This window comes from Thunnus albacares, chromosome 2 (genome assembly GCF_914725855.1).
Source record: "Thunnus albacares chromosome 2, fThuAlb1.1, whole genome shotgun sequence".
NCBI lineage: Eukaryota > Metazoa > Chordata > Actinopteri > Scombriformes > Scombridae > Thunnus > Thunnus albacares.
Window position 1 is genome coordinate 237,010 of NC_058107.1, and position 16,118 is coordinate 253,127.

Genomic DNA, 16,118 nt, shown 5'->3' on the forward strand with positions numbered 1-16,118 from the left:
TCATCACTTGTTGCAAAGAGCAGATGTTTTGAGCTCACATACAATTTCCAGGATTCTTGGAAAATTGCTGAAATTACACCGAGCAGTCATTGCAGCAGCACATCCTGTCAACAACATACAGCCGTGTGCTGGTGAACAGCAGAGCCACAGACGGGCTCAATAATGTTGGTTTTTATCACTACAGAGATTTTCCCATCATTGTCATCCTCACTACTAGTGCTACTGAGATGAAACTGTGAGTTCATTAATGCTGCGATACGTCTGCATCTCTGCCACTGACCACCAAAACCTTACAGTCCCAAACAAACATGTTTTTCTTCTTCTTCTTCTTTCAATTGAATGATTGAGCTTCTCTGTGCAGAACTGTGTATGTGTAGAGTTTGCTGACATGTTTACCTACAAGCAGGATTTGGAAGCTAATGGTGGTCGAGTAGGAGCAGGAGACATCTGGTGTCCAGCAGGAAAACTCTGAAATGTTTGCATATAAATTGATTATTTCATGATGGAGATGGAGAAGATATCATTTTAAGAATTTTTAATTTTTAATTAAACTTTTTTTTGTGGAAAACCCCCATGCTACAAATTATGATTATATTTTATTTGATAATACATATCTAAGTATTTTCATGTCTCAGGACATGTGGAGGAGATCTTTAAGTAAAAGTAACAATTTATTACCAGAAAAATGTGCTAAATGTATTAAAATGGTAAAATGCATCAGAACAGTCATTTAATAGATATATTATTGTATATTATGTCATTGGATATTTATAACTGGTGCACAAATCTGTAATCTGTGTGTAATTATTAAAACTGCTTCATATCCTGTTGAATAGTTCAACATATAACAACACATGATAGTTTATAAACCAATTATATATGTTGTATGTAGCTTGTAGTGAAAATGGCAGAAAATTGAAATAACAAAGTAAAGTACAAGTAATTCAGAATGCTATTAAAGTGAAGTACTTTTGAGTAAATGTCAGTTTGTTGCTACATGAACGCTGCAGTGACTCTTCATGGCTGCTAGAGGTCACACTGATGGTGAAGAACACATGCAGTCAGTTAATGAAGGCTGTCAGATACTCACACATTAAAGGTTTGAAACATTTCTATAATTTCAGTTGTTGTTTCCTTCAAGATATCAAGTTTTTTAACAACTGTTGTTTGTTTTTTTTAGGGTAAAGAACACACTAATGTCTGACGTAACTCCAATTCTCGCTCTTTACATTTTGTAGGACAGACAAGAAGACAAGTGTTCACGGTCGTGAGCATCTTTTATTGAATTACCTTCGTATCTGACTTCAGTTTCAGGAGAAGCTTGACTGAGGACCTGCAGTCAGTTTCACACTAAACGCTGCAGGGCTGCAGGGCTGCAGAGCTGCAGGGCTGAGGGCTGCGGGCTGCAGGACTGCAGGCTGCAGGGTTGCAGGGCTGTGGGCTAACAGACATATTTAATACTTTTATCAAGGCTGCACATATCTTGCACAGGATGACTCTCATCATATGTTTCCCCGTTGTCTCATCCTCCTGCTTAACCTCCTCATAGATTCACCACTCTTTAAATCTGCACCTCTTCATATCTAAAGTCTCGCTCCATTAGGTTTTAACAGACCTGCTTTAATAACTCATCTCTGGTCGTCTCCGCTCTGTGACTTTCTACAATGTGAGGAGAAGCGGGAGGATTATCATGGACACAGTTAACTCATATAAGCGTTGATTGATTTATTGTTAAGAGACGTTGAGTTTTTGGAAACAGAGTATGGATGTCATTTATCATTGAGAACTTAAAGGGACCCGACTCTCAGATAGTCACTGTGAATCATCAGTCTTCTGTGTTCGGTTACTTTGTGATGAACTGCTGTTAATTACTTTCCGTCAGCGTGCCCTGCACACCTCCATCTCCGTTACTGACAACAACCTGCAGAGGAGGCTGGGAGTTATCAGTCAAAGATGAGTGTGAGATCATGAGAATATATCTAAAACTATTAGAATATTTGTGATTGTGGAACTAACCCGTAGTCAGAACACATCATCATTAATTCTGCAATGAAATTTATGGATGATTGCAATAATAAAGGCATCATCCTCCTTTATTAAGAATCTCAAAGCCCCGAGCCCACCAAGAACCAAGATTGCCCAAGTTCCCGTGAGCAAGGCAGTTAAACCCAGAATATGCAGAATCACTACTTCTACTCTTAATAAATTTAGAGATAAATTGATCTTTTCTCATATTCCTTGTGTTTCTACAATAGGGGACACAAAGCATGAGGGTTGAGAGTTGATGAATGGCTGCTCATTTAACAGTCATTAAGGACTCTGTGTGGATGAGATCAGAGACACAATTTAATCCTCGCTGGAGGAATCATCTCAGAGTGCAGATGAAAAACCCGTTTCCACCACGTCATACATCTTTTAAGCATCTTTAAGCAACAGAACATCAGAGTTCTTCTAATCTGTTAAAAACCAAGACTGATCAAGGGACTGGTGATCCTTTCAATCTGCTGTGTGTTGTTTTACAAGCATGATTTCCTTATTTTGGAGCCATGATGAGTTTGTTGCCTAAGTGCAGGACGTCACCATGTGGCCTTCAGGGTGCTCATTGATGAGGAAGATCAATAATGGTATTTTACCTCCCTGATACTTAGCCATGCAGCTAGTTTGGGTTTTATCTGCTAAAATCTCAAGACATGAACATCACAAGAGTAAATCTACCGGTTACCTTCAGACTGTTTGAAATATTCTGGGAAATATTGTTTGCTTGGTAGTGGACCTCATTCATTGAGAAATGAAGGGTGATAGGGGAGTAAGTGCAAGAGGAGGGAATGCTTATATTCCTTGGCCATTATGGTTCTTATGAATAACAATCATCAGACTTGGTGGCTCCCAGTAGAAGGCTACAGTACCATTATTGATCCACCTCTATGTTCAACCCTCTAGAAATCCTTTTTTCAATAAAAAGAACCTGGAACATGTGTAGTAGCACTCACATGTCTGATGGTGGTATTTATCCTGACAATAAGAATATATGACATGCTTAATGACTATTCCTTAAACCTGGAAATAAAGGGAGTGAAAGATCCAGAGGATGGCAGACTTGGTGGACTGAAAGCTTCGTGTCTTTCTCTGTATATAAACTTTAATGTAGACTGTGAATGCAGACATGAAGGGGATTTGTCCACACCTAGTATACACCAACATCACCAAGCCAGGAAGGTCATCATATACTTTTTAGTCATGCTAGTGATGTGGCTCCATAGATGACAATGTTGGTGTGTACGGTATAAGATGGTTAGATTAGTGATCCCCTGACTTTTCCTGTAGCACCATGACGCCTACAGTGCTCACAAGCAGGTTACTCACCTACCTTCTTGTTCACTACGACCTGCAAATGAACAACGAGGAGTCCTGCTGTCACTAGAAGACATGAAGTCTTAATCCAAACTGTTCTCTGATGTGGTCCATCGATGGAACAAATTACCAAACTCAATTTGCGCAATCAACCTTCCTCTTCTGAAAGTACTTACTCACCTAATGTGCTTTTTCTCCATCTCTCAATCCTTCTGCTGCACACTTCCATATTATTTCATGCACCTGTGAGCCTTGTGGCACTTGTGTGAGGTGGAACATGGAACTGAATGTTGATTATTCTTGAGGGCTTCTCCTTGATCTGCTCTGGCTTGGATTGTTCCTCATTTGTACATCGCTCTGGACAAAATAAATGTCCAAACAATTGTTAAAACAATGTTAAAACAATGTAAATGTAAAACAATGTAAATGTAAATGTCATGTGCTCCTCAGGATGAATTGTAATAACTTTTCACCAGGTCAACATTTAAATTTGTCCACTTCTTTGTTTTAAGACCAAATATCTACAAGGCTAACGACGTTATCTTCAGCCTCAGCTGTACTTTGTGTTTAGTGCTGATTAGCAAATGTTAGCATGCTAACACACTAATCTAAGATGGTGAACATGGTAAACATTATGCTGCTAGCATGGCTGTTGGTCTTGTTAGGATATCACAAATAATATCTAAACTATCATTGCTTAGTCTAATCGGATAAAGTCTCTTCTCTCCACCTCCAAATCCATTGTGCAGAATGTTTTCACAAACAGCATCCTGTAGCTTCCTATCCTTTATCAATTTTTCCACAATGCTATATATTGACCTGCTGGTTCAGTATATTGCGAGACTTTCTATTGGTGGTTGGTGTCAAGCATATTTTGAAACAACTTCCTGCCTGGAGCTCTGTGCCCAGTCCTAGTTTGCCTGTTATTGAACCAGTCATGAGAGAGAGAGAGAGACAGAGCGAGCTCCAGTCAGACAGACAGTCAGAGACGAACAGAAAGAAGCTTTTTCCTCTTTGCTGCGTTTGTCCCATTCGATAGTTTGTTAGAGCTTGACTGGCATGTTTTCATTGATGCGACCCTACAAGCAGCAAAGGCCTTTTCTCCTTCCACTCGTTCCAGCTGACAACTAATCCAGGTGAGTTTGACTTTCTGTCTTCTGCTGTTGTTTTGTTTTTGTTTTCCTCTCTGCATCATTGGTTCCTCGCTCCGTATCTCTCTCTGCTCTCCGGTCTGAACTTTAAACGCTGCCATTTCATTTTCTCAGCTTGTTGAGTCATAGATAACATTTAGTTTTTCAGTTTTACCTCCTTAGCTTTTAAGGCCTAGCATATGTAAATGACAGCAACACAGTGATGGGTGTGAAAACACTCAGAGACATGGAGCCAATTAGGAGAGTTGTGGATTCTCAAATATCAGCAGCAGACGTACGTTCCACTGATGAAAACCGATATCGACAAAAACTGTTCAAAGTGTGTTTTCATCTGTCAATATTTAATATCTTCAGAAACTGCAGTATTGAGTCATATTAAGGATGGTGAGCTAGTTTTGAGTTTAAAGTCTGTGGATTGAGTGGAAGGCAGAGAGTTTAACATGTCACACAGTAACATGTGATCATTGACCTGTAAAACATTTTATTACTCGGTTTCAGAAAAACACTCAACCAAGTTCACAGATTCATACAACGCCATCATCTTTATGGAGCAAAAAAAAAATTTATCTTACAAGCATTTAAAAACTTTCAGAGGAATTGATGAGACGTACAGTGATTTCTTTAAACTTACTGAAGCGCTAATGAGCTCCACTTATCCTAACAGCTCTAATCTCCCTCTATCACACACACACACACACACACACACACACACACACCAGTACCTCAAAAGTTTGAGGCTTCGTGCAGCTAGTTAAAACTTGAAGTGCTATTTCTGATGTATATGTAGATATTAAATGTTGTTTATACTTTTCTCACCAGACAGAATGACCTGTTTTGCTTTTTTGCATATCTGTACTATGTGCTGCACATTGCTGCCTGTTAGTGTTTGCCAGAGGCTTGTATACATTTGCATGCATACTGGCAGAGCACATGAACACATTATCCCATGTGCACGTGAGCATGTTTATGTGTGTGTGTATGTGTGTGTGTGTGTGTGTGTGTGTGTGTGTGTGTGTGTGTGTGTTAGTGTGTGGGGGGTTTGGAGGCAGGGCAAACCCATCGATCAGCTCGTGAGGGAGGCAGTCTGTAGCTCTCGCTCCATCTGCCCACTGGGTGTGAAGGACACTGATGTGACAGCACTAATTACAGAGGCAGGAAGCCAGAACTACAAACATTCACAGCAGCAGCTCAGCCGGGCTCTGCTGGGCTAAACTCATCCTCCACCAGCCAATTTACACCTCTCATCCCTCCGGGGTGGATTGTATTTCAGGAGTGACATGCCAAAATGAGATATTATACACAAAGAGTCAAGTTAAAAGAAACACTGCTTTGACTTACGGTATGTAGAAACCAGACATGCTCAGAGAGAAATTAACCTTGCAACATCTAAAACAGTATTTTAATATTAATATAACAGTATTAGAAACAAATACACAATTGATTTTGAATGATTTTGTGCTTCTATCACTTTTATCTATAAACTAGTTAAAATTTGTCTTGAATTTACATCCAAAGTTCAGTTTTGCAGGAGTTGATGCCCTAAATGATGAGACTGAAGGCCTCAGGTATGACAGTAAATTAGTACTGACTGATGTTTGAATTAAAACTTCACTTTCTTCTATGTTGCACAATTAAACATATAGATTTGTGTAAAACCAACCACACTTCTTCATGGGTTGCTTAACATTTTTGTTATTGTCGACAGTGTATTTATTTATTATTTATTGCCATTTCATTCTTTTAAACCTGCATTCATTGATTTTTAGTGCAACAAGTTGTAAACGCAACACAGATACATTTTACATGTTAGCAATTAAATTCCTATTCACACATCCAGCAGACAAAGAGTCATGTTTCTTTCTACATGACAAACGTTAAGTTCAATATTCACTCAGCTTTCCTCTCTGCTTCAGGGCCATAAAACCAAAACAATGAGCTGAAAGAAGCTTAAAAGCACCGCAGAGCTGATACATCTGTGTGGGTTTGTCACAATAAATGACACCTTTCACATTAAAAATAGTCATTTGATTAGTCTGTCTTCCATTTATTGTCAGCAGGAGGCAAACCATTAGTCAATGCCAGGTGGCAGAGGTCTGACATCAAGAGTGTGTGAGATGTAATCAGTGATAGTAAAACAGTCTCATGTAGTGATCTAAAGGAACAGTAAAACCTAAATGATGTCTCCTTCTTGCCTTATCAACAAATATACTATAATTACATTTAAAATGCATAAAAGGGTGCCAATGGCAAAGAATATGGAATACTTCAATAATAGTGAAATATATCTGATACAGAATCATTCAAAAAACATTTTGCAAAGAGCGTGCAGTATATCACCCCAGTAAAATATAATAAAATGAGATGTTGGCATAGCTGCAGTAAAAGAGGCACTGATACACAAACACCCTCACAGACATCCTCCAGGTTGATGCACCTAAATGTCCTATAATCTGTTTACTAGGAGACTAAATAGATGGGTGATCTGTAAGGATTGTTATGAATTGGAAGATAAGAACTCCAACCTGTTGGTTGGAGGAGTTTATAGACTTAATCGGGGGTGGAAGGAGCTGCTTCCACAAGGAGGCATCTTGATCTGAGCCCAGAGGGATTGTGGGATATTATGTGTAATGGTGTATAATATGATGAGCTACAACAAGAAGATTTTTATGGATCTTTTGTTTAAAAAAACAAAAAAACAGCTACATTAATTATTTATTGATGCTTCCACTTTTCCCTCATATTCCTTTGTTTGCTTTTGTGCACATATGTTGTTCTGTGGGTTGTTGTTTTTTTGACATTTGTGTATTGTGTATGTCCAATCTGTAAAATAAATTAAAAAAGTAATTTGATTCGTTGCTACTATAAAAACATTGATTAGTGCAGCTTTAAGTTTGTCCTTCAGTGTACTTATGATAATAATACTTTCATAATGTGCTGAAGTTTGGTGGTTTGCTGTGTAGAGTCTCAGCTACACAGAAAAGCTCAGGTATAATTCTCAACATTAATAACTTCTGCATTCTGCAGTAAACACACGTCACTTGAATAGAAAGCGGGAGCACTTATACAGTGTAGACTCAGTTCCAGGGTCCAGGTGTTGTGCCCATACTCTTTAATTTTATCTGTTGCTTCATTTGATCCAACATTACAAACCAACCATTTAACTCACTATGATAATGCAACACTCTGGCTCCAGTGTCTCTTTCCCTCCTCTCGCTGGGAATTACTGCGTCTACACGCATGGATGCAGATGATTCGCACAGTCGGAGGGAACAAGAAGTTTCTTAATGAAGGCTGTTCCATGTCTGAAGCTGCTTCACTGAGACATCAATTATAGAAGTTACACCTGTACTTTTCCTGCTATGACAAGTCAAAAAGTCTGTAATGCAGAAGTGATGAAAGTGGGTTTGTTTCTGGACTACTACAGTAAATATGCAGCACTAAAAAGAAAACTGAGCGCAACCTGAACGGCAGACAAAATAAGCAACTAGTTGGTCAGGAAGTCGACGTTAGCAAGCGAAACAAAACTTACAATGAGACTAAAGGAGCAACAGAATACTGGACTTACATTCATCACCAGAAACACAACGTTCTCTGAATGAATGCTAATGCTGCTCAGTGTTTGCTGGACGTGTGATGCTAACATGTTAGCCATGAATGGCAAAATTCCTCCGGCAGCCAAAAATTGATTGATGCAGCTTTAAATATTTTAGGCTAGCAATGCTAACTTAAGGCCAACTTGTTTTCATTTGTTTTTTCTAACATGCATCTGAAATGAACAATATGATCCAGTGTCATGGCAGCTTGATTTTGTGCTGATCTGTGCTTTGTCCACCTCTTATCTATATTTTTGTGTGAATCAATGATGGAACTGAATGTAAAAAATGCTGCTGATGGCTGATGCTTCCCCTGCTGTGCTGTATCTGATCCTGCTAGTGAATCCTGAATGTGACCTCAGTACAGAAGTCAGTTCAGAGTTTGAACATACATATCAGAGCCAGTGATACCGGTTTTTACACAGTCTGACCAGTGATGTCTACATTTTTACCACATGTTGCAATGATTATGTTAATTTGGATAAAAAAAATAAAAATGTAGCCAAGTCTTACATCATGTCACAGGCCTTGTTTGCTTCATTGCCTGTTTTATAATAATTGAGCAAATTTCCTTTTCAAAAACATTGAGGCAAATTAAAACTGAAAGTTGCATCCAGGTTGCAATGACCGTACATGTTACTGCGAGTGTATATACTCTAACTTCTCCCCAGCGGAAACAGGGTGGCCTTAAACTTCGCTGGTGGCGTTCAATGTGTGAATTGGTGCCACGTGCAGTACTTTACCCTCACATTTGTTTTAATTATGCACGTTTCCATCGACTTGGCCTCCCTTTTAATTATTTTCCCATTGATCTGCACTGTAACCCAACATGCAGGTCAGTGAACAAAACCTTCTGCCGCTCTGCTGCTGAAGTCACATAGTGTATATATATATATATGTGTGTGTGTGCAATGACACAAACACACACACACACACACACACATACATACATAAATTAATCACTGAATCACATATGCACACGTGTGTACACAAATGACAACACTAATAAAAATATAAAATTACATATAAACGGACACAACAAGGACATAAGATGACACACACACTCTGCTACATATTCCTGAACTGCCTCTTTTCCTCTTAACCAGGATGGACCATGGAGACAGAGGGATGGGCGTCTCTCACCTTCGCTATGAGGAGGAGGAGGGTGAGTGTGTTAGTGTGCCTATTGTTGTATAGACTGGCTTTCTGCTAAGAGAAACAGGAAATTAAGTCATCACACTCGCTTTGTCTCTTTCTATGCGACAGTAGATTCATCACACTAATTTATAGTTTCTAATTTGTGATGAGAGTTTCTGTGGGTGAATCTCATTAAAGGGCTGCAAGTGAGGAGCGAAGAGTGACGAGAGAGTTTTTGTGCTTGCTGTATCTTAGTGAACGTGTGTGTGTATCTTAGTGAACGTGTGTGTATATCTTAGTGAACGTGTGTGTGTGTGTATATTTTAGTGAACGTGTGTGTGTGCATATCTTAGTGAACGTGTGTGTGTATCTTAGTGAATGTGTGTGTGTGTGTATATTTTAGTGAACGTGTGTGTGTATATCTTAGTGAACGTGTGTGTGTGTGTATATTTTAGTGAACGTGTGTGTACATCTTAGTGAACGTGTGTGTGTGTGTGTGTATCTTAGTGAACGTGTGTGTGTATATCTTAGTGAACATGTGTGTGCGTGTACATCTTAGTGAACGTGTGTGTGTGTGTGTGTGTATCTTAGTGAACGTGTGTGTGTGTGTGTGTATCTTGGTGAACGTGTGTGTGTGTATATCTTAGTGAACGTGTGTGTGTGTGTGTGTGTGTATCTTAGTGAACGTGTGTGTGTGTATCTTAGTGAACGTGTGTGTGTGTGAGTATATCTTAGTGAATGTGTGTGTGTGTATATCTTAGTGAACGTGTGTGTGTGTGTATATCTTAGTGAACGTGTGTGTGTGTATATCTTACTGAACGTGTGTGTGTGTATATCTTAGTGAACGTGTGTGTGTGTATATCTTAGTGAACATGTGTGTGTGTGTGTATCTTAGTGAACGTGTGTGTGTGTATATCTTAGTGAACGTGTGTGTGTGTATATCTTGGTGAAGGTGTGTGTGTGTGTATCTTAGTGAACGTGTGTGTGTGTGTATATCTTAGTGAACGTGTCTGTGTGTATATCTTGGTGAACGTGTGTGTGTGTGTATATCTTAGTGAACGTGTGTGTGTGTGTATCTTGGTGAACGTGTGTGTGTGTGTATCTTAGTGAACATGTGTGTGTATATCTTAGTGAACGTGTGTGTGTGTATATCTTAGTGAACGTGTGTGTGTATATCTTAGTGAACGTGTGTGTGTGTGTGTATATTTTAGTGAACGTGTGTGTGTATATCTTAGTGAACGTGTGTGTGTGTATATTTTAGTGAACGTGTGTGTGTGTGTATCTTAGTGAACGTGTGTGTGTGTATATCTTAGTGAACGTATGTGTGTGTATATCTTGGTGAAGGTGTGTGTGTGTGTATCTTAGTGAACGTGTGTGTGTGTGTATATCTTAGTGAACGTGTGTGTGTGTATATCTTGGTGAACGTGTGTGTGTGTGTATCTTAGTGAACATGTGTGTGTATATCTTAGTGAACGTGTGTGTGTGTATATCTTAGTGAACGTGTGTGTGTATATCTTAGTGAACGTGTGTGTGTGTGTATATTTTAGTGAACGTGTGTGTGTATATCTTAGTGAACGTGTGTGTGTGTGTATATTTTAGTGAACGTGTGTGTGTGTGTATCTTAGTGAACGTGTGTGTGTGTGTGTGTGTGTGTGTGTGTGTGTGTGTGAGTGTATATTAGTGAATGTGTGTGTGTATATCTTAGTGAACGTGTGTGTGTGTGTGTGTATCTTAGTGAACGTGTGTGTTTGTGAGTATATCTTAGTGAACATGTGTGTGTGTATATTCTAGTGAACGTGTGTGTGTATATCTTAGTGAACGTGTGTGTGTGTATCTTAGGGAACGTGTGTGTGTGTATATCTTAGTGAACGCGTGTGTGTGTATATCTTAGTGAACGTGTGTGTGTGTATCTTAGTGAACGTGTGTGTGTGTGTATCTTAGTGAACGTGTGTGTGTGTGTATCTTAGTGAATGTGTGTGTGTGTATATCTTAGTGAACGTGTGTGTGTGTGTGTGTATATCTTAGTGAACGTATGTGTGTGTGTGAGTATATATTAGTGAACGTGTGTGTGTGTATCTTAGTGAATGTGTGTGTGTGTGTATCTTAGTGAACGTGTGTGTGTGTGAGTATATATTAGTGAACGTGTGTGTGTGTGTGTGTATCTTAGTGAACGTGTGTGTGTGTGTGTATCTTAGTGAACGTGTGTGTGTGTGTATATCTTAGTGAACGTGTGTGTGAGTATATATTAGTGAACGTGTGTGTGTGTGTGTGTGTGTGTGTGTGTGTGTGTGTGTGTGTGAGTATATATTAGTGAACGTGTGTGTGTGTGAGTATATCTTAGTGAACGTGTGTGTGTGTGTGTGTGTGTGTGTGTGTGTGTGTGTGTGTGAGTATATATTAGTGAACGTGTGTGTGTGTGTGTGTATCTTAGTGAACGTGTGTGTGTGTGTATCTTAGTGAATGTGTGTGTGTGTGTATATCTTAGTGAACGTGTGTGTGTGCGTGTATCTTAGTGAACGTGTGTGTGGGGGGGTGCATGTGAGTGTGTTCTAGCTTCACAGTGTGCAGCAGGTTAGCAGGTTTTGTTCTGTTCCCAAACATCTAATATTGCTTTCTGTTTCCCTTTTGTTTAGTTATTCCACATGGACTTTTGTGTGCAATTAGTTTTACAGCGACGCCTTAATTGCCAGCAGATGATGAAACTCACATCATCCAGGTTTTTGTTGTAAAATAGGGATTACACATGCCAAACATTAAATCACAGGAAAGCTACAGGACTGAATGATTCTGAATAGACTTGATTTGCTTTTATTCGCGACTGTGCCAACAGAGAACCCTGCTGTTGTCAAAAAGCAGACATGAGCTGTGAAATATAATTTATTCAGTTTGTTAAAGTGCTTTAACACTCATGAAAACACTCCTCTGTATGAGGGATTAATGAAAGATCTCATTTAACAATCTGCCAATGTTATTGGCTGTCAGTCATCGAACATTCATTAAACACATTAAGTCACTTGTTTTGGAAAAACTGCGATCTTATTTAAACTTGTTCCTCAAGTAAATTGCCAGAGTTTTCTTCCACAGAAACCAACACTTGAGTGTCAGTTTTGCATTTAAATGAGCCACCGTTTGTAAAGTGGGATACATGAATATATACTCATGTTACGATTCAGGAACCGTCCAAATGTTTCCACAGACCATCAGTCCATCTACATCGGCGTTCCAGTGCCTCGAGGATATCGACGCAAACGCAGGCGAAGGCGTTCTAGTCGTGAGGCCAGCGACGTGGACAGAGATAGACGCTATAGCCACCACAGACACCCTGAGCACGACCAGTACAGAGACATAGACATGGAGGAAGGACTCATGGATTCAAATGACCAGAGTCTACAAGACATCAACCGTACAAGTAAGTCAGTGGCCAGAAGAACTGTGAACTTCCTTAAACCACTTTGACGGCAGCCTCCAACCAGTATCAGCATCTCCCTTCCTGTTTCCTTTGTGTTGGATTTCTGGGCTGACATGTTGATTGGCTGCTGGCTCTCTCTCAGTTACTGACCTCTACTGAGGTGCTTTTGTGAAACCAAACGTTAAAGTGGTGTCTGAGTCGAGAGTGGTATTGATCTTCTCATCTAACTCTTTGTAAGAAAGTGAATAAGTGTATTTCCCAGAATGTTGAACTATTTATGAAGAGACCATGGTAGAGGTTGGTCATAGATCTGGTTTGTGTCCAACATTACCTCTGTAATACATGTTGTGCTAACTGTATGGAGGAATTTACTCCATTTATACACAGTTTTATGACTGTAAAATAAAGGAAAAACTAGGAACAAGGGTTAGAAAATAAATAATGATAATTTCTCAGCTTGCTTTATGTCTGTTGAGGAAAAACACTGTGAACAGCCTCTAACACACTTGTGCCTCTCATTCTAATTAGTGTGCTATGACTGCAGGGAAGTAAGACTGCAAAGGGAAATAAGTAGAGAAAGCTCAAGTGAAGTGCGCTTTATAGGAAATGTCTGCTGTGCACAGCTGCCAGGGTGGCTCTTGATTCAAATATTTAAAAAAAAAAATACAATAAAAATAAAAATCCAAAAAACTGACCCAGACATGAGTCAGACTGTGTCATGTATTACAGTTTTTGCATTTAATTTTGCTTCCCTCCAGCAGTTTTAACAGTGAACAGCAGGAGCCTGAGACACAGGCTGAGAGTGTTTCTGTTTCAGGTCGGAGTAATGAGAAGACCGACACAACACTGCTGCTTTGACTCTCACAGACTTTGGCTGAGAAGGTTGTCCACCTTGATGAATTAGTGTAGTGCAATCAGTAGTAAGGCAGCAGAGGAATGAACCATGTCTGGACTATCTGCACATACACATATGTGAATATCAATAATGCATATGTTGCCAGTGCCAGCGGGAGGATTACAGCAGGAGAAAATGGTGCCCAGCAACTCAGAGAGTACAGGGAGGAAAATAGACTCTGATGATCATCATTCTTTTGGGTTCTTGTCTGTTTAGCAACCACAGTAATTAATAAATATTCACAGGGCTGGGAGGAGTTTGTAAACTACAAGATGTAAATGCTCACAAATGTTTTATTTTAATGGGAACTCTGATTTTGCATGGCTGATTTCAACTTTGCTTTCCCATTCAGAAAAAAACAACACATAAGTGGAATCCACTCTGGGTTTCTGTCAATACAGCCCTTCAATATCATTGATCACTGGTGGCATTAAAAGACACACCCTGTTTACAGTAATTAGCATACAGCTCAGTCCATAGGTCTGCAGCAATGTGGCCAGCTGACAAGTCATTACCCTGCAGCACATCTATGAAGCCCGAGTCCATGTTAGCCTCCATACAGATAATACAACACTGAAATGGATTGTACGTACAGAAGGCACATGATTGAATACCTATAATCAGGTAGTAATCTGGATGTAGGCTTCAATACTGCAATCATTACTGCTGGTACAGCAGAGGAAATACAGCACATGGAACGATACACAACAGCCTACAGCTGGTTAAACAAGATGTCAGTTAAAGGATTTATAATTACGAATTCCACGTCTGTTGATGAGTATCAGTGATGGCTTTCTACATTCATAAATGATAAATGTTGTTTAGGTGAAAGGTCAGTTTGATTTTAACTCCCAGTGCAGGAAAGGGGACATCCTGTTTGTGTGGTGGAGATGCTGTAGGCTACAGCGCTGAACCCCAGGTCACTAATTATTATAATTATTATCAAAGCAGTGAAGCCAAGCTGTTACTTTGACAAACAGATAAAAATGTATTAAAGCTCAGCATTCAGCTTCAGCATACATCTCTGCTCTGTAAATTATTCTGAAACCAAAGGGGGAAAAATATTTTATATTTCATGGTTTCATGATGGCGCCCCCTAGTTTTGTATTAATTCATCAGAATACAGATAGTTATCCCCCAACATACGGTAGCTAGAGACCTCGTTCCCTTACAGCCGTAAAGCAGTAACGTGGTAGAATCCTGTTACACAACACAAGAGCCATGGACCCTGATCAACCCACATTAGCTTCCCTGCTAATGTCTCCTTCTTATCTAACTTACAAACATGAACACATCTCGTCCTGCGCCATAGTTTGTTGAATGAACCACAAAGGAAAAGTGCACCGCTAACGTCAGTTAGCAGGATAGGTAGCTAATTAGCTGCTCTGCTGCAGCAGCATGTAAACATATCTGCAAATGTCACTTCAGACCCGTTAGATGCTGGTGTGGTTCTTACTCTTCAATACCATTCCTATCAACACACTGTCTGTCCAGGACATGTAGCTACAGCAGCACTCTGCCCGCTACTGTCAATCAAACACAGATACCGACACGCCCCTCCAGCTGGCTGCGGCAAAAGGAGCCTTTCTTTATTTTCCCCAAAGACTCTTTTTCTTCCTTTTAATCATAAAAAACTATTAATTCATTTAAAAACACATGCACATTATTTCTGACTGCAAAAAGAGTAAATATTATTTCAGTTGGACTTTAAAACATCTTCTTTATAACATTATGTTGCAAGTTTTATAATCCTGGAAGCCTGTTAAAACCAAATCATGTAATTTGAAAGTTGTAAAAATATAAAAAATATTCTTTCATTTCATCAAGTGTCTCCAGCAGCAGAGAGGCTACGTTACATCCTGAGTGAAGATGATGACATGCCCACGCCGACACTTTTCACTGAGATGGACACTCTGCAGCGAGAAGGGGACGAGCTGGAGTGGAAGGAGTCTGCCAGGTGCACGACTACACTCACAAACTCACACACATCAATTCAGGCACAATCAGTCACACTCCTAGTCCTCAGAAATAGAGTTGCTATTATTTATTATGTTGTTTTGCTTTTGTTTCAAAATTTAAATTTGGAAAATATCCACATGAGAATTGATCAGCCTGGTTAAACCAGTATACCAGTATACCATTTAGGTGTTGTGCATGGTGACTCTGGCATGGATTAATAAGATGATTAAATGCAATGGAGCTTAGTTCCACCTGCGCTTTTCCTGCTATGACAAATCAAAATGTCTACTGTGAAGCGGGTCGATTGTAGATATAAAATGATGCATGATTCTTCAACTGCATGGCTAATATCTCATTCCAAAAGTATTCACAAACTCATCTTGTTTGATAGATTAGAAGAAATGTGATGTTTCCAGAAGAGATGCCATTTTTTTCTGTGTGAAAACTGGAAGTAAAGACCAAAAACACCAAAAACACCAGAAAACGATGCGTTTGTAAATTCAGGTGTAGGAATAATTTTTAATCCTCTGTTGTATAAGCGTTTGAAATTAAATCTGGCTCAAGCAAATTCACCCCTAGATTACAGCTATGTAGTGTAGGAGATATCACAATGAGTTCAGAAC

At 39.4% G+C, this 16,118-nt stretch overlaps 1 protein-coding gene across 1 annotated transcript in view; it reads left to right on the plus strand.

Moving 5' to 3' along the window:
• Positions 1 to 4,179: 4,179 nt before the first annotated feature.
• slc4a5a (solute carrier family 4 member 5a) overlaps positions 4,180 to 16,118 on the plus strand; it is a 37,269-nt gene continuing 25,330 nt past the window's right edge. Inside the window, exons 1-4 of the mRNA XM_044361788.1 lie at positions 4,180 to 4,487; positions 9,202 to 9,260; positions 12,429 to 12,641; positions 15,364 to 15,493. Coding sequence (XP_044217723.1) covers positions 9,203 to 9,260; positions 12,429 to 12,641; positions 15,364 to 15,493 — 401 coding nt within the window. The 5' untranslated portion in view covers positions 4,180 to 4,487; position 9,202. The remainder of the gene's footprint in view (positions 4,488 to 9,201; positions 9,261 to 12,428; positions 12,642 to 15,363; positions 15,494 to 16,118) is intronic.